This window comes from Lonchura striata, chromosome 4, assembly GCF_046129695.1.
Source record: "Lonchura striata isolate bLonStr1 chromosome 4, bLonStr1.mat, whole genome shotgun sequence".
Classification (NCBI taxonomy): domain Eukaryota; kingdom Metazoa; phylum Chordata; class Aves; order Passeriformes; family Estrildidae; genus Lonchura; species Lonchura striata.
In genome coordinates, this window is record NC_134606.1 from 42,175,484 (window position 1) to 42,196,836 (window position 21,353).

At 37.7% G+C, this 21,353-nt stretch overlaps 1 protein-coding gene across 1 annotated transcript in view; it reads right to left on the reverse strand.

Annotated features, from left to right (window-relative positions):
• Positions 1 to 2,326: 2,326 nt before the first annotated feature.
• Positions 2,327 to 21,353, reverse strand: part of LOC110470520 (uncharacterized) — a 57,926-nt gene continuing 38,899 nt past the window's right edge. The window contains exons 16-20 of the mRNA XM_021530218.2: positions 16,772 to 16,883; positions 11,952 to 12,035; positions 10,327 to 10,450; positions 5,439 to 5,529; positions 2,327 to 4,506 (exon numbers count right to left, since the gene is read on the reverse strand). Coding sequence (XP_021385893.1) covers positions 4,432 to 4,506; positions 5,439 to 5,529; positions 10,327 to 10,450; positions 11,952 to 12,035; positions 16,772 to 16,883 — 486 coding nt within the window. The 3' untranslated portion in view covers positions 2,327 to 4,431. The remainder of the gene's footprint in view (positions 4,507 to 5,438; positions 5,530 to 10,326; positions 10,451 to 11,951; positions 12,036 to 16,771; positions 16,884 to 21,353) is intronic.

A 21,353-nucleotide genomic window follows, 5' to 3' on the forward strand; every position in this document is an offset into this window, starting at 1 on the left:
TTTATTGATGAACCAAAAGCAAGTTTTCCCACTTCCTCAATAAAGAAAATATTTCACGGGAGGGGGGGTTACCTCACAACTTGTCAACAAAAAACAATGGCTGGTACGCTTCTGTTTCCTCCTGCCTGGAGCAAAGAGGAGCTTCCTAGGAAGCTAAGACTATCCTCACCTTGCTTCATCTGCAAAGAAAGAGGCCCCCCATAAGCTCTTGTTCACTTGCTGATTACAGGCCAAAGCCCCAGCACTGCTAATAAGGGGATCAGGCCTTTGGGATTTTCTCTGGAGTCTCAGCCAAATTTTTATGCAACAGAGGCTTACCCCTCTCAAGACCCCTACTTCACATCACTTACAAAAGAGAAAATACCTTTTAGAAAATACCTTTTATGATGCTTGTACAGGAACTGTGTGGATTAGCCACCAGACACAAATGATTATATAATTAAACCAATGTATTTTCAAATTCAGATGTTAACATATTTGGAAGGTTTGAGGCTTTTGCTACTAGTAAATAAAAATGGGGGGAAGAGAAGGAAGAACTTCTCTTTTTTAATTAGTACATTTTTTTTAATGGATGAGAGAAAAAGAAATTTAAACACCTCATCCTCATAAAGGATCTCACCCATTTGGTGATGGTCACAGCAGGCAGTCCAGAGCTGGAGGCACAGAAGGTTGTTAGACTCCACAAAAAGTCATGGCACAGAAATGTTCCTGTCTCCCTCCTGTGTGGATAAGCACCTTTCCTGCCCTGCACTGCCCTCTCAAACCTCCCCCTCGCCCATTCCCTAAAGCTCTCTAGGGAATGTCTGGTCTTTGAGGAAATAGGTGGTAGAGATGCTTCAGTCCTACAGTTCGGGTTTCTCTTCCCTCTCCAAAGGTAGGTAGAGGAATTCAATGAACTCTCTGGCAGATACAGACACTTCCCAATGGGATCTTTCACAGGAAGGCAACCTTTGTTTGCTTTCGTCATGCCAGTTAGCTTTAATCCTAAAATCACCAGGGTCCATTTCAAGTAAATCCAGAAAGGAAACCAGGATGAAACTGAAGAAGAGGAATTGCCATGGGAAGGAGACTCGAAGTCTTACAGCATGGGAGGGTTTCAAAGTAGTAAGGTGAAAGATGTGACATCTCTGCAGTGTAATTGCATGCCTCAGGGACTGAAGAGCCTCCTCTCTCCCTCCCCCCAACCACGCACTCACTCACTCTCATGCCCAGAAACCCCAGTGAGCAAACCAAAAGGCATTACAGAACCAACAGATCTGTGGAATCCACACAGGTAATGAATACTTTGCCACTACCTTGCAATTGTTGTGAGCATTACTGTGTGCAAAGCACTTAATACAACATATCAAAAGTAATTCCTGAATTAAACAATTCTGATTCTTGAAAAGCATCCTGCAACCCAACATTTTCTGCTTTCAAATGCAAGGGGCTGCACTTCTATTACTGTCAAACTTCCACAGTGCAATGTAAGGTATACATACCATAATTTTGCATCTGAAAGAGGGAAGAAAACATGTACTTTAGTGTATAAACATCTCTACTGGAGATGGCAAAACTAAAAACCATATATTGTGCATCAAACACTGGCACTTCCTCTTGGGTGACTGTGTAATAGCTTCTGTACCTTTAGTACACAAATTTAAGTGGGACAGTCACTCTGGAATATTAAATATAAACACAAAATTATTGAGGAAGTATTTGTTTGGACTGTTAATTGTTGTGGAATAATTTAATGATAAAGCTTTATTTTTGAGAGTTAGGCTGAGATACAGTAAGAAAACTGTGAGAGGTAAGAATGCAGTCTTTGTTAGTAGTGCAGATGAGCCAAATTACAAAAACTTAAGTAAGAGGTGTAAGCCAGTTTCCATTACACTGGAACTTCTGTATTAGAAGGAACCTTATTTTATGCACTAGACATTATTATTTCCATCCTGCTCTCACAGTTAACACAGTAGGGAAAAGGCAGGAAAGGCGGGGAGTTGGAAGGGTATGTTCTCGCCTATATGAGGAACAGACCTGGTTTAACAAGCAGGCGAAATGAATTTTTGAACTGACTGAAGTTAAACCAATGCTGACTGCATACATGCTCACTTTTGTGTATATTTTACCAAACGCTTCTCAATTAGTCAAGTTTTACTTTCAGATCATCTAGGACTGCTGAAATAAGTATAGCTGCATGAATTAAAAACACGTTAAGGCATTCAAGAAGAATAACATCTTTGGATAGGGACTTTTGGAGGGTATAATTTGCAAGAATAGTATCTGAAAAGCAAAGCCATTCGGTTTTAAGCTGGTCTGCTGGAAGAAATAACGGACAGAAAACATGTTTGTGAAGGATGGTTTAATAGCATCCATATGGGCTACTCCACAGATAAAAAATAACACCTTTGTATTCCCATATCCAATCCATTTGAACACTATACCATTCCTTTCAGCAAATTACAGCTTCCATTACAGAGCTGTAAGTGACCAGCTCTCCAGCAAATAGTATAATTTACTTTTTTGGTTTTTGTATTTAACAGGAAAAATCTGAACAACAAAGGGAACCAGCAAGACAATGCATGAAATTGCAGGCAGGTGAAACAACTCCAAAGAAAGAACCTCTGAACTAAGTATCACTTTCTTCCAGTAGAAGAAACCACATAAACAACTAAAACAAATTTATACCTTATAAATGTTCACTTTTATTCAGAAACGTTTTGCATACACATTTCCAGAGTCACTTAAGCAACATATTGAGTGAACTGCAAAAATTTACTGTAGCCTTTTTATCCTTGTAGGTTTGCTACTGAGGTCTATCACTTTTTCTACTTCTCTCAATAGGCTTTCAAATTATTAAGGAGAGTTTTCTAACAAACAATGACTGTAAACATAATAAAACCTGCATGCCATTTTCCTTCTGAAGTTATTAACTTGGCTATTTTTCTGCAATCAAGTAATGACTTATTTTTTACAACCTGACAATCATGTTGTACACATGGACAGTACCTATGACTTGCTCAGGCAATAATTGTTTAGATGGATAAATCATTCATTTATGATACTTTCAATCAAATGAACAAAACCACAGAAAAAGTGGGAACAATTCACTGCACAGTCCTCATTAGCAAGCAAGAGGCCAGGAAATTATTAACAGTGATAGACAGCACTGGAAATTTAGGAACTAACAGATGGTTTTGGCGACTAAATTAGAGTACTTGTTTCCGTAATTTTGTCTGCTATTAGTTTTGTCAGCACTGAACAATTAAAACAATCTCACCAAAATAAACAAAAATATTAGTTTCTGAATATAAAATGCGTGAACACATGGAGTAATATTTTTATGGCTTCTGCAGAGAAAATAGTTATCAGAATTTCTACCTTGCTGTTGTCCCAGAAAGCATGATACAGATTTTTAAGTCTCTTCTTAATGAGATGAAGTAGTTTAGAAGTATCCCAATTTTAACATGCTAATCATATTGTGCCGGAAGTGAGATGGAGAGGTGTAACTGGGAGTCAGAAGAAAGAGTACACTGCATTCAACACGGTCTTCCTTCACAGCAGAAAACATCTTTTTGTGGGAAGGGCAATGCAAATGAAAGTCAAATAAACTTAATCGAGGCATGACTCTGCTGCATAAATCAAGGACTTAATAGGTCTGGAACAAAACCACCCAGCCCTGCTTCACCTCTGCCAGGATTGCACCACCACAAGAAGGAATGAGCAGGAGACTCCCCTTTCCTCATCTTCAAATTTATTACCACACTAAGATCTGCAACTTACTACTACTCAGTGCTTTCAACTGAAGGATTAATTAGTAAAAGATATTGGAAAACGTAATAAAAAAGTCTGTCATTAACCAGACAAAGTGCTGAAAGTTTGGTGGATCACCACCAAAGGTCAGCATTTATGACCAGTCACTGTATAACAGTACCAGTTATTACTTCTCTTTATTGCCCAGCAGAGAAAACTGTTCCCCAGTACCAGACAGTGCTGCCCTCCCAGCAGTGCAGAGCAGGTTACGCAGCCTCACCCACTGCACAGGACAGACACAGCTGACAGGACAGCAGTCCAAGCGATTTTCAAATAAAGGATAAGAGAAGGAAAAGAGATGGACGGAACAGGAGGTAATTTCCATCTTGAAATAAAGATTATCTTGTCTAGTAATTAAATGTTATGTTGCAATCTAAATAATTCTATTTTTCAGGAAATAAACTGATTCTTCATCCACTGTATTATCTATACACAAAATGTTATCAGGCACAGACAAAGCTATTAGTCTGGTATTAATTAAAACATTTGCCAATCTGTGCCATATAACTAAACCTGGGAGAAATAACTGTCAAATTTCTACTCTCTAACCTTAAAAAAAATCTCATTCAAGAAGCCAGTTCTTGTTTATAATATGTTTTTATACCACTTAGTGTTACAAGCATATATATTAAACACCTGTTATTCTATCAGTGATTTTAAATCAGGAACATTTTTAATCTGGAAATCCAACAGCATCTGTCCAAGTGCTTTACCCTGTAAGAAAAAGAACCAAACCGACATTTTATTTTACCATCTAAATATGCCATCTTTTAAAAATAAGTTTTAAAAAATGTTTTCATATGAGTGTTTTTTCCTGTAATCAGGTGAGAATTCATTCTAAGCTTCTTGAGTTTTCAAGCATCCAAATCTGAATAGACTGAACAGTGTCTTCCATTTATTTGGTACCTAGTGCTAAAATCAATTAATTTGAGGTTCAATTCTATCTATTCATACATAGCATTGCCTTACTTTGTGAGCAATCTTCTTGACTATGCTGAAATTATATTCACATGAGCATTTATAAGCCTATGAACACAGCTGTGTAAGTCATAGCATCACTCAGGATCTCATCTTCAGGTTTAGATGTTTTAAATATTTAAGTCAGATTGCACATTTAAAAAAAATTCTTACTTTCAGATTCACATAAAATCATCAACACAAAAGATCTCATATCCATCTACTTTTCATGTTTATATACATTATTTATCAGTATTTTAACTATAGAAGGCATAGGCTGAATGAGGAGCTGTCCTACAGCATGGTTCCTGTATACACCTGGAAACAATCAGAACTGTCTAGTAAATCTGCATTTTTCAAAATGAGAAAAAAGTTTGATATTAAATTCTGAAATTAGTTTCTGATAAACTAAATTTGTTGGTGCATCAAAAAACTGGTAGTCTTCAAATCATTAATGTTCTTTATAATGTGCTATCTTATTAGTATACATCTTTTTCACCAAATATTCCAAATCCACTTTCTACTTTGGCATGTTGTTTTCAACCTTACAAAATCAAATAGACAGCATCCATTAACAGGAAATTAAAAGGAAGTGGAGTCAAACCCCAAACCTCACAGTTCCAGCCCAAAAGGGCTATAAAGGGACCCATAAAAGATGACTACATTAGAATTACTGCTTTGATACATGCCTGTGGATCACTTCTTAGGGATGCTATACCACCACCACCAAGGGAATTCTTCAGAACAAAATTTAATCCATGGATTCCTGGTAACTCGTATCTGTAAAATAAAAACTGCACATTATTTCTCAGCAGATTTTGGAAGAAACACGTATAGAGAACATTAAACAAAACCCAGCATGCAAAATTTTCATGCTTCTGATCACATCCCACTGCTAAGTCAAGTCCAAAAAGTAACAAGATTAACACAAGGCCTTACCTGCCTTCTTGTTCCTTCTGCGTACTCCAAATTACCAGCCCTTAATAGTTTTAAAGCAGGACCATAAGGTAATCATTCTCCTCTATTCAAAACTCACCAATTTCTAATAGGGCTGTTTCTTGAGTTCTTTCATTCTATGAAGTTAAAGTCCGTATCTGCAAGCTAGAGGTTCAGGATCCAGTATGAACTTGGACAACATGATGGGCAGAAGTATTTTTATTGGCTCCTAGTTCTGATACTGAAAAGTACAATCAACTTAATTCCTGGAACTCACTTTTGCTACCAAATGCTGCCAGCTAATTGGAGAGACCTTCATTACTGAGAAACATCTATGAGTCACTACATCAAGTCTTACGACGAACAGATAACTTTATGGCAAATTCAAATCGGAGCTTTCCTGGAGCTGTGTACATTGTTCGGATAAAATTTTATTTCAGTGTGACAGACCTATGTTTCTGTTGTATCACCAGTCTAAGCATTTTTCCATCCTTGCTTTTGACTGGTGCAGTTCCAGTTTGGAAACTTCCATAGCAGTTTGGCAAATGGCTCTGTGGTTTCCTATTGTTTCAAATTCCATAAATAGGTCTACACTATTTCCATTTGCCTCTCCTTGCACTTTTTTGTCATCTTCCTTCTATTGTTGGTTTTCTTTGGTTTTGCTTTCCTCCAATGTTTTCTTCATCTAAATATCCAATAGCTTTGCTTTAATCCACAGGAAAGGATTTAAATCAGAACACCATCAATCCATGAGGAATTAACAGAGAAAGATGATATCCAATTTAAATCCTGCTTCCTCCAACATGACTTATTTTTTAGTCACCTACCCGATCTTCATCTGTTTGGGACAGATTCTTTAAATATTTCCCCTAATACAGGTGGAATTTCTTGCAGTGCTCTTATACTGCTGATTTTGTCACTTAGAGGTTTATCTCTTTCAGTTCCTTTTGAGAACTGTGAAAACCATGGCAGTTGCTGGTACTCACAGCCCTGTGTGCCCTTTTATCTTGGGCATATGACCTAAACCTCTTGTGGAAAGCGATGATTGTGGTGAGCAATCTGGCAATCATTTCAGTTCTTGTTCTAGAAAGTAAGTAGTCATTGTAGTGTCTGTGTCTGTCTCCCAGGCAAAAAGATTTAATTTCCTTCTATTTTTTAATTTCCACACTCTACTTTAGTATTAGTATTATTAATTCTTATTAAGAACATTCTGTTGCCTTTTCTCGAAAACTAGTTGACATGAACCATTATCATGCTTAAAGACAAATCCACTGGGAAGGCAGGAAAGTAGAGTAATCCACCAGTGCTCTATTAGACGACACAAATATGAAGAATAAAGCAATTCTACAATGTTACCTACCTAATTTACTGAATTTAATTCTATAATCAACTATATAGCATAACTCCACAAAATTTTCTAAAAAGCTAAATAAAAATTTCCAATCACCACATACCATAAAAGCCAGAGATCTACCAAAGCAAAGGAATACAGTATAAATGTTACTTTGAAAAACTGGCAAAGATTTCCAGGCAGCAAAGAATTTCACAACTGAAGGATGTCTTCTCAAGAACTAAACTGATGGAATTTCAATTCCTAACATCTCATCTTTCAAAACAAGTGTCATGAAAATCCATCAGGAAAAAGAGAGAAACTGAAGAGCATATACAATTAAGGGGACGAATTTCATTTCACTTTCTGCAGTAATTTTGGCAGAGAAAATATGTAATACAAGCAACAGATCTTTATTTGGAACACTATAACATGGCACATTCATTTTATTTATTTTAAGAAATATTTACAGTGGGGTAATGTTACTAAAATGAGAATTACAAAATAATATATGAAGGCCAGCATCTTCACTAATTTAAGGCTTGTCTGAAGCATCTGAGCATCCAAAATATTTCCACACAGAAAATAAACTTGCACAATAAAATGAAGAAAAACCACTATAGCCATTATAATAGTCTTAAGAAGCAACAATAGATTGACCAAAATGCTGGCAGGCATTTACTCAGCATAACTGAACAATTTAAGCTTAATTAACTGAGATCTAAAGGAAAAAAAATTATCTAATTGTACAACTTAACTAAATGTTTTAAGAGCTGCTTTTAAAAACACAGAAAACAAATAAACCTTTCAAAGAATACTCTATCTGTGACAGGAATATTCACTGTTCTAGCTGAATTCCTATGCTTATGCACAATGGAATGCCTGCTTAACTACTTCCTTTAAAGTGCTGTCCATAATATTCAGAGAAGTCAGGTTTTCCAGTGAATGTCCCTTTAAAAAGCATGGAAGTAATAATGATACAAAATTATTTAAAGCATTTTAATCAAGGAAAAGACAGGATTCTTTTCAGCACAGGAAAGCAGGAGCCAAGTCCATAGGCTTAAAAAAGTGTTTGCATATGAGATACATTGTAGAGAAATACTTATTTTTCCTAACAAATGTATGTAAAAAAGCATCTAGAAGGATCAGCATCCACATTCCTTATTCTTCAGCTCTTGGTGAAAACAATGCATAGGAAGAAATCAGCTGTCAATTTTTAATACTTCTGAGCATTGAAATGTTCTCAAAACATTACATATACCACATTTCAGAAGATGCAAATAGCAGGATCTTATAGGATAGTTTTACTGTCCTTAAATGACTGACCTAGTACCACTGCACAAAAAGTTTCTTGTTCTCTATCTTAAGATACTCAAATGTACTCCAACTTCTCCTGTGGGAAGCAATCGCCTGAGGATTGAAAGATCATCTTTTGCTACTATTATACCTGCAGATCTGGAAGTTTGAGTTTCAAATAACCTTTTATCTGTTTAGTATACCAATTTAATGCCTCTCATGAAAAAGCATGAAAGGCAGCTGGTTAGCAGACTCGTTCTGCAGTAAGTAGAGCCATAGTTGGTATGTTTATAGTAGCAAAACTAACACAGTTTTTAACTACTCACCATTTAAATAAAGGAAATGAAGGAAAATCAGACAGTAAGACAACTCTTTTTAATGACAGTTAAAACTAAAAAATAAACAATTTTAAAAGAAACTACACAATCTGAAGCACATGAGCATAATCCCTATAATCCTAAATATTTCCACAAAAGGTTTTATTCTTTTTCCCCAGTAGCTTTCCAATTTACTCACAGAGCTCCATTATCACATCATTAAAGGAAGCCAAAACCACAAACAGATAATCTAATTAATCAAATTAATTTGGCTTCATCAAGACAGAGCAAATTTCTACTTTTATTTATGAACATAAACAGCATTAAGGAATGAAAATGAATCCATTTCTAGAAGGATCATTAGGAGGCATGACACTGTTTATTTCTTCTCATCTCTGCTCTGTTTCCAAGGAAATTCAATTACAATTCTTAGTATCACAATTTATTAGACACATAGATTTGCTAGCACTTATGAAACAGTGGGCAAGATCTGCACTAAGCTGCTTATGAAGACAAAACCAGCACTTACAATTGAGAGATCAGCTCTCCATCTCTCCCACTCCAAGCTCTCTCTGAGCTTTGAGTGGTACCTTTCTGACTCAAGCTTTTTGAACAAACAAAAAGACAGTGAACAGCTGATCCATTACCCATGGAAATACATAAAGGATTTTGGCAAAATCTCCTTATGTGCAGCATAACTGACTGTATCGAAACATGTTTTAGAAGACTTTAGAAGAAGGTTTGTGGCTGTATTCAGCTTTCACTTGTTTTCAAAAAGATAAAAAGGTTGAAAATCTGTTGACTGTTTTACTGGCCATCCTTAGGAGAGCGAGCTGCGTTACCAACACTACAAGAGCATACAAGAGCAATGTATGTTTCATTCAGTCGCTAGGAAGGGCCCTGAGCATCAGCCATACCACAAAAATATTACATATGTTGTCTGCTGGCAGAGGATATTCTTTTGTAGATGAGTATCACAGAAGTGTCCTGTTCAGGATGTATTCTTTCAGATTTTAAGATAAATTAGCTATGCTTTTTCTTTAAATTCTGGCTTGGTATATATGGTACAAGAGTGGGTGAGAGTGAAGTACTAGAAGGAATACTTTAGATAAAGTGAGTGAACTTCATAAATACTAAAATGCTTTGCAGAAACAGGAACAGTATGAGGCATATTTCTGATGGATCATCAGGTAAGTTTGGGCTCCAGACTACAGTGGCTGTGTCAATGTCTTTCAGGTAGTGTTTTACAGATTTCTAGCTCTCAGTTCAGCAGTGGCTCAGAGGCCTGGGAAGCTTCAGTTACCAAGGCTCCTGCAGATTTGGGAACTGCAAACAGTGCAAAACCAGTGTAAAGATAAATTTCTCAAAGGGCATTGGAAGCTATTTCTAGTTGGTAAAGATATTCTGTACTGGAACAAAAGAAAGGAACAGCCCCAACACTACTATGCTAATTCTGAGAATTTAAATGCCTTCACTAAACAGATTCACGGCCTTTGCCCAGCTTTGAGAGAGGCCCAAGTTCATGCTCTTTCTCAGTGACTATGCTCAAGTTATTTTAAAAGGCAAAGGAAGATACATTGTATTTTCATTGGATTTTTAATGTAAGTTTACAATATTTATGTTAACATATTTTAAGGTAACTTCTGATACCATCATGTATCTACCATACAACTATGGGCTGTGCAGCAAGCTACTCACCTTGTTACTAGCTCTTCTTCTGGTTTCTCATACTCTAAAAGGTGTTGAAAGTAATTCTCCAGGGCTTGAGCAGTTAAAGTTTTCTTTAGGTATGGATAGTAGAGGGGATGCCGTGCTATCACACCTGTTAGGCATTAACTGGCATTAGTTGAAATAGGAACTGTTAAAACCAATTTGTATTTATCCTTTCAAAACCAATTTGAGGTCCTCTGCTTAACTGAAACTGTACATATGGATCCCCTTTACTGAGCTTCTGAATAAAAAACACAACAGTATGACAGCTCTCCCTCTGTCAGTAGAGATGTAGGGTGGAGCATGACACCAAAGAATGCTAAGTCACCACCAAGTGATCACTGAATTTTTTCTGCTGCAAACAGTCCCTGCCACTGAAAGACACCTAAAGAACAACATCATCACAACAAACAACGCACAGGCAATTCTCTTCCCTTAAATGGTTTGCAAGACTTGGATATTTAAGTAATCAAAATTAACCACAACGATCAGTGACCAAAGGTTTGGTCCTTGCCCCACCTCTTGCACGGGAATCTGACGTAAGTACGACAAATCACAATTACATTTTTATTACTGTAAATATGCTTTATAAGCTTCAGCTAATTTTATGCTGAAGCTGAGGTACCAGAGCAGGATCAGGAAAACAGCTTTGTATCACTGGGACCTTTCTATCTGGACTTAAATTAGAGGTTGTTTGTTGTTGTTAGTGTTGTTCCTTAGAAAAACAGCAGTGTCTTTGTATCTGAAGCAGTCTATTACATATACATCATTCATGACTTGGCAATGCTACACTCCAACAGTGATCAATCACAGAGAAAGGAAAAAAATCAACATTGCTTCATTCTTCAACCCAAAAAAACCTAGTTTCACAAACAAGGACAAGAAAACTATATTCCTGAATACAAATGAACAAAATTCATCAGTTTCAGCATGACAGCTAATAGCAAATCAAATCCCAAACGCACCTTTAATTCATACTGAGCTTTGAACACCACACGCTCTCATCTTCCAACAAGTAAGAGAGCCAATTGTTGCATGCAGAAGTAAGGAATAGAAGGAATTATTAAACAATGCAAGAAGCAGCACAATCAATGCATAGAGACTGCACACTGAAATACACCATTTGCATTAGCAATATAATAATGTTCTTGTACATATGAGAACAATTTTAGTATTTCCTAATACTGTCAATGTTTTAGCCATAGATGTGTTACAAAATTAATGTATGAAAATATTATACATGATCAGACAACCAAGAAATTATATTATGTAATATATATACATGAAGGAGTAGAAACTGATGTGTAAAAGAAACCTTAAAAAGGCATTTCTTAACTTCTGGGAATTCAACTTTTCAACCCTAAACAAAAACCTTTCTTTTTACTATGACATGCTAGTATTTTTTCTTAGTACCTCAGATTACAACAGCTGCTAATCAGAAGACTACTGATATTTTGTTAGCAAAATCCATACTCAATACATATTTTCTTTTGTTTCAGCACAATTATAAAAAAGCTCAAATGACGTTTAAACAAATTTAAACTAGCACTTGATATGTTTAACTCTTATGTGAAAATGTTACATCACTTCAGAAAGCAAAAGAAAAAAAATACCTATGTTTGCAGAATTGCCTCTGTCTCCACTTCTAGTATAGGCAAGCTCTTCTAAGCGGTAAGTATGTGGACCACTTGGCAGATCTGTACAACATAAAAATGAATTAATTTTAATGGTGCTACAAATAATTGCATATTTTAAAGCAGTAACTGTCAGTTTAAGTGCATGCTTTTTGCATTGTTTTCACTACTCTGAAAACATTTCCAATCCTTCTTCTCACAGGAGCACCTAGAGATAAAGAGGTGAGACTGGGCAACATTATAAAGTTTATCCCTCCTGCTCCATCTCCCAAATACATTTTACTTTTTTACAGCCAAATGCTGTACCAGGCATCCCCTCTTCCATGACCCTTCAATAGGCATCTCGGCCTTAGCAATGCAGTACCTCCAAAGGAGGCATAGCAGCTGCTTGTCTCTTCTTGACTAGCCAGTAACTTTTGTCCCCTTAACACACAGATCTCTGCTTCCAGTGCAGCTGGAAAATCCCTGCAGTTGCTCATGTCCTGATAATTCTGTAACATCTGTTTTATCTAGAAAACAGTAACAACTTAAATTCCTTTTCAAGACAATGCATCTCTCATTTGCATTTGCACTATACAGCTTCTTATCCAGCTGTACAGAAGAAACCTAAGATTTCTTTTTCAAGTTACTGGTTTTGTAAATATCCTAGTATTATATAAGAAAATGTATGCTTTTGAAGAAGCCAGACTTGATTTTCTAACTTGTCGATGTCTGAGTATTGGATGTTCAAGAAACAATGAGGTTGTTGCAGTTCACTAAACAAAGTTCATATGAAATATTTTTATCCATCAACATATCAAAAAGCAAACCCTCTCCTGTCCAAATCCAGAAATTCAATATTGTGGGGTTCACACAGTATATACCTGAGATTTTGACAGTTAAATTACACAGCACAGACCTCTTGTAATTGTTGATTCTAAGAGTAGGAGGCTGTCACCATCTAGCTCCTATTCTCTAAAGCAAGAGATGAAGCACCCACTCCGCTAATGAGTTTGAGTTATTTGTTGATCACAACATAAGACAAACTTGAAGCATGGGCTATATCCAAGCTTTTAGGCAGTGAGAATTGAGTAATTTTCAGACAATTTTGCTTCTGATCCAACTTTCCTACAGCCATATGAACTGTCCTGGACTCCTTGGCTTTTCAGTCTCATCATCAATAACAGACTGACCTCCACTCCTGACTCACAGTAAATTTCTTATCCCTCAGTCCTTCTCTCCTCTGTCCCCTTACTGTCTTTTTTTCCATCCTTTTGGACACAAGTGACAGTTCTCCCCCTCTCTCTGCTCCTTGGACACCAGTAGGGGGAACATGCACGGCAGGGAAATGACAACCTTCTTGCTTTGTGGCAGCTTCTGGTGCAACTGCTGCTGATGGCAGCCAGAAGAAGCAAATTACAAATGCCCGGAATTTAAAGGAATTGAATATACAAGGTCTTGTAAATCAATTACGCTGGACTAACGTCATGTAGCAAGGGACAATGCAATTTGAAAATACATCAGTTTGTCCTTTTTGTACTATTATTGCTTCTGCTGAGAATACCCAACTATTTGGGTTTTTTTTTTCCCTTTTTAAATTTTGTTTTAATTTTAGGGAGTAGGAGACCCAATATTAAAGATCTTATGCTTCAAATACTGGTCTGGGTCATCACTTATAACACAGTGCACCTACTATGCAGGCATGAGTAGATATGTAGTCTGTGAACTGCATCAGGTGATCAGGTAAACCCAGCCATAGCTTAATCATCCTTACCTTCAACTCCTTCCTGCCCACAGAAAATTGCTGAGACAGACATGAGGCAGGCTGACCTGGGTAAGAAAAAAACTATGTCCAAATCCTACTGGCTGCAGTTCTCACTGACCCTCTCTGTGGCAGTGGCAGCTGGACAGATCCCCCAAGTCCATTTGGATATGGGGTGGGAGATATATTGGATAATAAAAATGCCTTAGTATGACATGACTCACAATTTGTACAGTGTATCTGTGTTTGGTTGAAGCAGATCAGTTAACACTCACAAGAGGAACTCTGCTGGCACATGTGAGTGGCAATTACAAGGAAGACAATGAAAAACTATGTGCTCACCACAGCAATCTCTTCTACTGGCACACCTGCATCAAAAAAATCTTCCCACAATCTGCCCAAACAACAACTTATCAGCACTGAACTGCTTTAATTACTGTTTTATATTATAAAACTGAAGTTTTATAATATATACTGGGTAACTGAAAGGTGAGCTGAAAGAGTGATTATGGTTCAGTCAGGCACAATGGCCCCTCAGTGGCAAAGTCAGAGTAACATGAAATTTGAAGAGGTTAAAGCATACAGTGAAAAAGAGGAACACAGAAGGTTTGTTTTGAGCTTGAAGCTCACAATCTTTTCCACATTCACTTGCAAGCAGAAATGTGCCAGGAAATGTGGCAGAAAATATTTAAGGGTATATTTATTTAATTGGGGAATATTATTTGTAATTAAACATCTTCATTGAGAATGGATCTGAAAGTCCAGCTGAAGCTCACTGCTCATTTTGGACAAGACTACCACACTTTATACATTACAGAAATCATATTAATTTTAGTAATTTCATTCAGTATACCATTCAAGCCAAAATGCAGTGCTTTTTCAAATGCTGAAATTTGACAATATCTAAATCACATAAGCTGCAGAAATCTTTTCTCCATCACACATTTTACACAGTCAGTCTCTGACAATCTTCCTTTAAACAAAACCAGTTCAAGTCAGTGTTTCTGATGTTCTAATTTATTATTACCCTAATTGATTTATCTTTCATGATCAGTTTATCAGGAAATTGTTTTCATCTAATAAACATCTTAAACAAATCTATGAAAGAATTCCCTTCAAAGATAGGGAAAATGGTAAATACAAATTCCACCATCCCAGAAGCACATCTAGCACATATTTTAAATCCATTTTCACATATTTCTCTTATCTATTCAACAACAACTAACAGTCCCTCACCCTTGAGATAACCATGAAACTAAGAAAAATACTTTCCTCCTTTCTAAATGCTTACAAAAAATGCTTTAACAGAAATGATTTCTTTTACAGTCTAACCCATTTGTCTTTCTCATCCATGCTGTCCTACATTAAGCCACAGAAGTAGGTAAGTATTTAGTCACATGCAGAAAACATTTATATTTACAACCAAGGGCAAAAGTTTAGAGATGCTTCTCAGGGGAAACAACCAGAGAAGTTCTCTGTCTCTCAAAAGTGCAATTCTGCCTGAAGAATTCAGTAGTTAACTGCTGGCGTCAGGCACCTCAGAAAGTTTTCTCAAGTTATAAAAAGGCAGTAGAGAGTCCAATAGCTTTTTGCTTCTCCAATATTTAGCACTATAGTCACCTTGAAAAAGACCCCAAACCCAGGACCTTTATTAACCCTTTCATTAAGCAAAACAATGACTTCCTATTCCTCAACTTGCCCAGTCTGATGGTGGGCTGTGCATGCTGCCCTCCTGAGAACTCCCAGGGAGCTGAGAGATGCTGGTGGGACATCAGAGTTCCAATAGACACAAGAGCTGGAACCTACTTAGGAGTTTAAATTATTTCCACATGGTACAAATCATTCTATTGAAGAAATGTTTGAATAGATGGGGAAAATGAACACATGCATGGCAATCAGGCATCCACTATCAGTGGCTTTCATATGGCAATAAACACAAAGTCATGTATGTATTTCAAAATTTCTCTATGTGATACAAACATTCCCTACTAACTCATGTTAGTTGTTACACTGTTCTATTGCTAGTTTTGAGAAAACACTACTCACCTTTATCTGGAATCCAGAGTAAACCTTAACATGTAAATGCCTTAATAGCATTAATTTTTTTAAGTATTCACAGACTTTAATACCTGAATTACTCTTTCACCATCAGTATTATTTTCAGAAATTTTTCTAACTTGTTATTTTTAGGTAGAGTCATCTGATTCAGATTTCCAAATGCCTAGCCACAGCTTTAAATTAATTCTCTCAGTTCTCTGGTAAGCAGAAGTAAGATAATGAAGATTGTTTGGACCAAAAGGAAATGATGGAGCTTGCTATACTTTAAGAAATACTGTATATAGTTCAGCCATTAGAAATAAATAAAAAAAAAAATTCAGGTGTCTAGCACTTTTAATAATTGCTTGTATGAGCAACTCTGATTTAACACTTCTGTTCCATTGCAGACATCCTGACCTGCTCCATTCAGCTCACCAGCTAGCGCTACTCAAGGTTCTTTTCTTTCTCAGACAATTTGGTTAGACAAGTCTAGCAGCAACACAGCAACTATCATGCTGGATTATTACCCCAGAATGGTTGTTTTTAAAGTCACCAGTTCCAGGTTGGTCCCATTCTTGTTAATTTTGTGAAGGCTGCCATATAGAACAGAGGCAAATTTTAATTAAAGTGCTGTGAGACCGTAAATCATTCTGTTCGTCTGTCCTCTATTTTGAATGCTATTTTGATATACGATAAACCCAACTATTCCCAGGATTCACAAAAACTAAGATTACAGTATACTTTGAAAGATTTCAATTTCAAGTCAGCATTACATAATCTTCAGTTGTGTTTAAGGCTCAGAGGTTTTTAATAAAAACTTACTTCCATACTTGTTACAGTCTCAAATACATGTTATACTGTATGACACTAACCACCTTCCAAGAAAACAGTTTGTGTTTTGTAACAGCCATAAAAATGTATCACATAAGGAGGCAAAATGTATTTCACAGACAGTATATAATACAATTTGCCAGGAAAAAGATACAAAATGATAAATTTGCAAGTACAAAGATGAACATACCTTTCAATTCACTGCTAATCTTGGGTAGATCGAACAAAACCACCTCATCTGATGTAAACGTGAGATCCTCCTCAAATATCTCAACATGCTGCCCATTTAAAAATAGGTTGATCTGTACAAAGAACACATATTTTCCAACAGTCAAATCAGAAATCTATTGCAATGTGAATAAATAAAGCATATTCCTAATTAAGTACTGATCTAGTAGAATTCCAGTAATAGCTTTATGGATAAGGCTCTGTTGCTCCCTTTTAAAAGGTTACAATACAAAAACAGTTCAATATAAACCTAAAAGAAATCTTTGTTTAGGGGAAAAATTGGTATAAAATAACCCCAAAAGAATGCTCTCTCCAGTTTGATATTTTTTAAAGGAAGACAAATTTCTTTCCATATCACAGCTTGGCTGTTGCTCAGCAGCAACACTTAGAACAGACTCTAAGTCAAGCACTTTTCAGTTTCCCATGCTCTGCTGGCAAGCAGATGCACAGGGAGCTGGGAGGGACCATGGCCAGGACAGCTGACCTGAACTGGGCAGAGGGATATCCACACCAAAAAGCCCAGTATGTAAATGGGGAGAGTGGGGCGTTGGCTGAGAGCTGCTGATCACTGGTGGGGGACAAGCTGGGCATTGGTCAGTGGATGGAGGGACACTCTACAGTGCATCACTTGTCTTTCGTGGGTTTTATTCCCCTCTTACTTTTTTGTCACCTCCCTTTTAATAACACCTACAACTACTACTTTGTTTTAATTATTAAACTGTTCTTATCTCAACTTGTGTAGTTTATTTTTAACCATTTTTCCAATTCTTCTCCCTATTACACTGGGGAGGGGGGAGAGTGGCTGAATGGCACTTAATTGCCAGCTGGGAATAAACCCTGACAAGCCTTTTTCATGCCAAATGTGGGGCTTAATGAGTTAACAACAGGTCTCATTAGAATATGTTAGAACAAATTTCTTACAAGCATTCATTGTATTAATTTAATAGCCAGTGGCAACAATTACTTATTTGCTCTCCAAGTTGATGTGTTTGTTCCTCAAGTTCAATTATGTACCGCCTTACTTGCAGTGTGTGTTCTCTGTTATGATGTTTATCACCTGTGGAAACTGGGCTGAGGTTATCAAGCTGTACTTTGTAACACTGGCTAATGACATGATATAATTGCTGGTTGTGAAACCAATCTGGTATTTGCACTCAGTATTGCTGTCATCCCTGTACTTGGGAGTCATCTATCAGAAACTATTGATAATAATAATTTTTACCTTTTCTCTTTGGAAACTTGGACCGTGGAGGGGACACCCTTCCCTTCCTCTTCCACTTATCCTCCAGGCTAATTATAACAGATTTTGAGAATTCTGCATATCCTAGGATGTTCAAACTAGCATGTTCCTATCATTATATCTTCACAGAATCAATTAGATTGGGAAAGACCTCTGAGATCGAGTGCAACCTATGATCCAACACCACACTATGTCAACTAGACCTAAGTGCCACATCGAGTCTTTCCTTAAACGCCTCCAGGTACGGTGACTCCACCTCCTCTCAGGTAGTTATAGTGCGAGATAAGGTCTCCCCTGAACCTCCTTTTCCCCAGGCTAAATAACCACAGCTCCCTCAGCTGCTCCTCGTGAGACCTGTGCTCCAGATCCTTCACTAGCTTTGCCAGCTTCTATGAATGTGCTCCAGCACCTTAAAGTCCCTCCTAAATTGAGGGGCCCAGAACAGGACAAATGACTCAAGATGTGGCCTCACCAGTGCGGAATACAAAGGGATGACCACCGCCCTGGTCCTGCTGGCCACACTATTGCTGATACAGGATGCCATTGGCCTTCCTGGCCACCTGGGCACACTGTTGGCTCATGTCTTGTGAACCTGTTCCAGGTCTTGTTCAAAGTTTAAACAGCTATTTAAGAGTATTTCTCAGAGATCAGCCCTGCAGAGAAAGACTTAGGGATAATGGCTGATGGAAAACTCAACCCATCAGTGTATGTTCACAGCACAGAAAGTCAACTGAATGCTGAGCTGCACCAAAAGGAGTGTGGCCAGTCAGTTGCAGGAGGTGATTCTCCCCCTCCTACTCTGCTCTTGTGACACCCCACCTGAAGCACTGTGTACAGTGCTGGTGTCCCCAAAATATGAAGGACATGGACCTGCTGGAGCAAGTCCAGAGGAGACCATGTTGCTAAAAGGATTGAAGCACCTTCCCTGCAAAGACACACTGAGGGAGTTAGGGCTGTTCTGTCTGGAGAAGAGAAGGTTGTGTGGAGACCTCATAGCAACCTACCAGTATCTGAAGGAGCCTATATGGAAGCTGGAGAGCAGCTCTTTGTCAAGAACTGTGGTGACAGGACAAGTGTAATGGGTACAAATTGAAAAAGAGGAAATTTAAATTAGCTATTAGGAGGAAATTTTTCACTGTGAGGGTGGTGAGACACTGGAACAAGCTGCCCAGGGAAGTTAGGGATGCCCGATCCCTGGAGATGTTCAAAGCCAGGCTGGTTAAGGCCTTGAACAACCTGGTCTAGTGGGAGGTATCCCTACCCATGACAGTGAAGGTTGGGACTAGATGATCTCTAAGGTCTATCCTTAACATTTTGATTGCCAGATCTGCCTGGATCGTTAAGAGTAGCAAGGGATATGGGGTGGTAAGTGCAAAAGCATAGGAGTGTGAACACATTGCATTTTGGAACTTCACCTTTGAACAAGTGCAGAATTCAGAAAAACTAGTAAAATAACTGGAAAAAGTATGCTGTCACCTTGGCAATTCCAGAGAGACACAGATCACCGCAATGTGCTGGCCCAGGCCTACCAAGCTCTGTTTGAAACTATTCTTCTCAAAGGGAAAAGAGGGTTTCTGGATCTGATGATAAAACAAAAACCCTGCAGCTACTCCAACCCCAGTGACAGGCACTGCAGAAGAATGAGAGCATTAACCCCTCCTAATTATCAGTCACTCTGATACACAAGAAATGGACACAAAACTCAGCTTGCAAAGGAGAATGAAGCAGGGTCATCACCAAAACAGGACAAAGAGGCAGAACAAGGTATCTACCTTTGAATCAGATGTGGGATATACAAAAATATTTCACCTGTTTTCCAGGTCAGCACATCTGGCTGCTGTGATGCTGGGATAATGGAGCTAGCTGCCTGTAATTAGAGGGTGGGGAACCCAAGTAGCTATGATCACTTTCTAGGGAAGGGGGTATTGGATTTGAAAAAGGGGCCTAGGTCCTCAGCCTCTGAAAAAGACTCCTCTTAAGTCTGAAGGAAAGGTATCCCTTCAAGGAAAATGCTGTATGTCACCCAGATAAGAGCACCACAATGCAGGGAGGTATCCAGTTCTTGAAAGAATTAGCCATGCTAGAAATTATTTATTGTGACCTGACTAATGTGCAGATTAGTCAGGTCAAATCCAGATGAAGCCCAATTCCCATGACCCACAGGACAGCAACTTGCGTGTGGCACATGATCACTGTATCCCACGTGATTGCCATCAATGACCTGGAGAGACAAAGAGGCACCAGCCATGGATCAAGTGGCTCAACACCTCCAAAAACATGGGATAAAAAAAAAGTCTTGCTCCCCAATATATATATGGACTAGTATCTCAGCTTTTAACAGTAACCATCCTTTTGATCAAGAGGAAGGATGTAGAAAGTACAGACACAGCAGGCTACCCTTCAGTTTTACCTCTGACACCACTGACAGGACATGAAGAAGAGGGGTGGAAGTGAATGGCATTCACTTCATCTGTATTGGAGGACTCCCAGTATGAAAGATTCAGACACAATCAGGTTAAACTTCCAGAACAAAACAATATAAACGAACTTAACTACAGCAGTTATCAGTGCTCAGTTGTCAGCAAATGCAAAATAACTCTACTCAGCACTTTTCTTAACATTGTCCTTAAAGAATAACTAATAGTGACTTGCCTTTAGTAGGTTTGCTGCAATTTCTCCCTATGCAAAAGTTTTAGGTTACCTTCAAAGTACACATGGAAAACAACTACTATTTCAACAGTAAATCACTGGTGATCTATGATAAAATCAGTACAATTGCATAAAAGCAGTGAAAACAACAAACAAGATATTGAATCCAAACTGATACCCACAAAAGTGTTACCTAACACAAAAGAAAAGAACCCACTGTGGCAATGTTAACATAACTCGTAATCTGCTTATGGAATATTTTTTAGTTTTAGGTCAAATGCTGACCTAGAGAAACTAGACTTTTTGTAACTGGACTTCTAATTTAGAAAATCAATTAATTCATACCATACTCATTCTGTAATCTCTTACTGGACAATAGTTTATAAAGCACAGCTAGAATTTTGAATAAAGGCCTTGAATCACACCACATTTTTACCCTCAATATTACTGCAGGACAACAGTGATAGGACACACTGCATTTTGCTGACAGCATATCAGTGCCCCTATCAGATTAGTTACACAGAGCAAGGACTTTGATTTTCTGTATTGAAAACAGTAAATGCCACACTGCTTTCTCTCCTTGTTAAATTAGGTTACTGTTTAATCTCAATAGTATTTTACCAAGTCTGGAACACAGTGCTAATTAAGTAAGTTA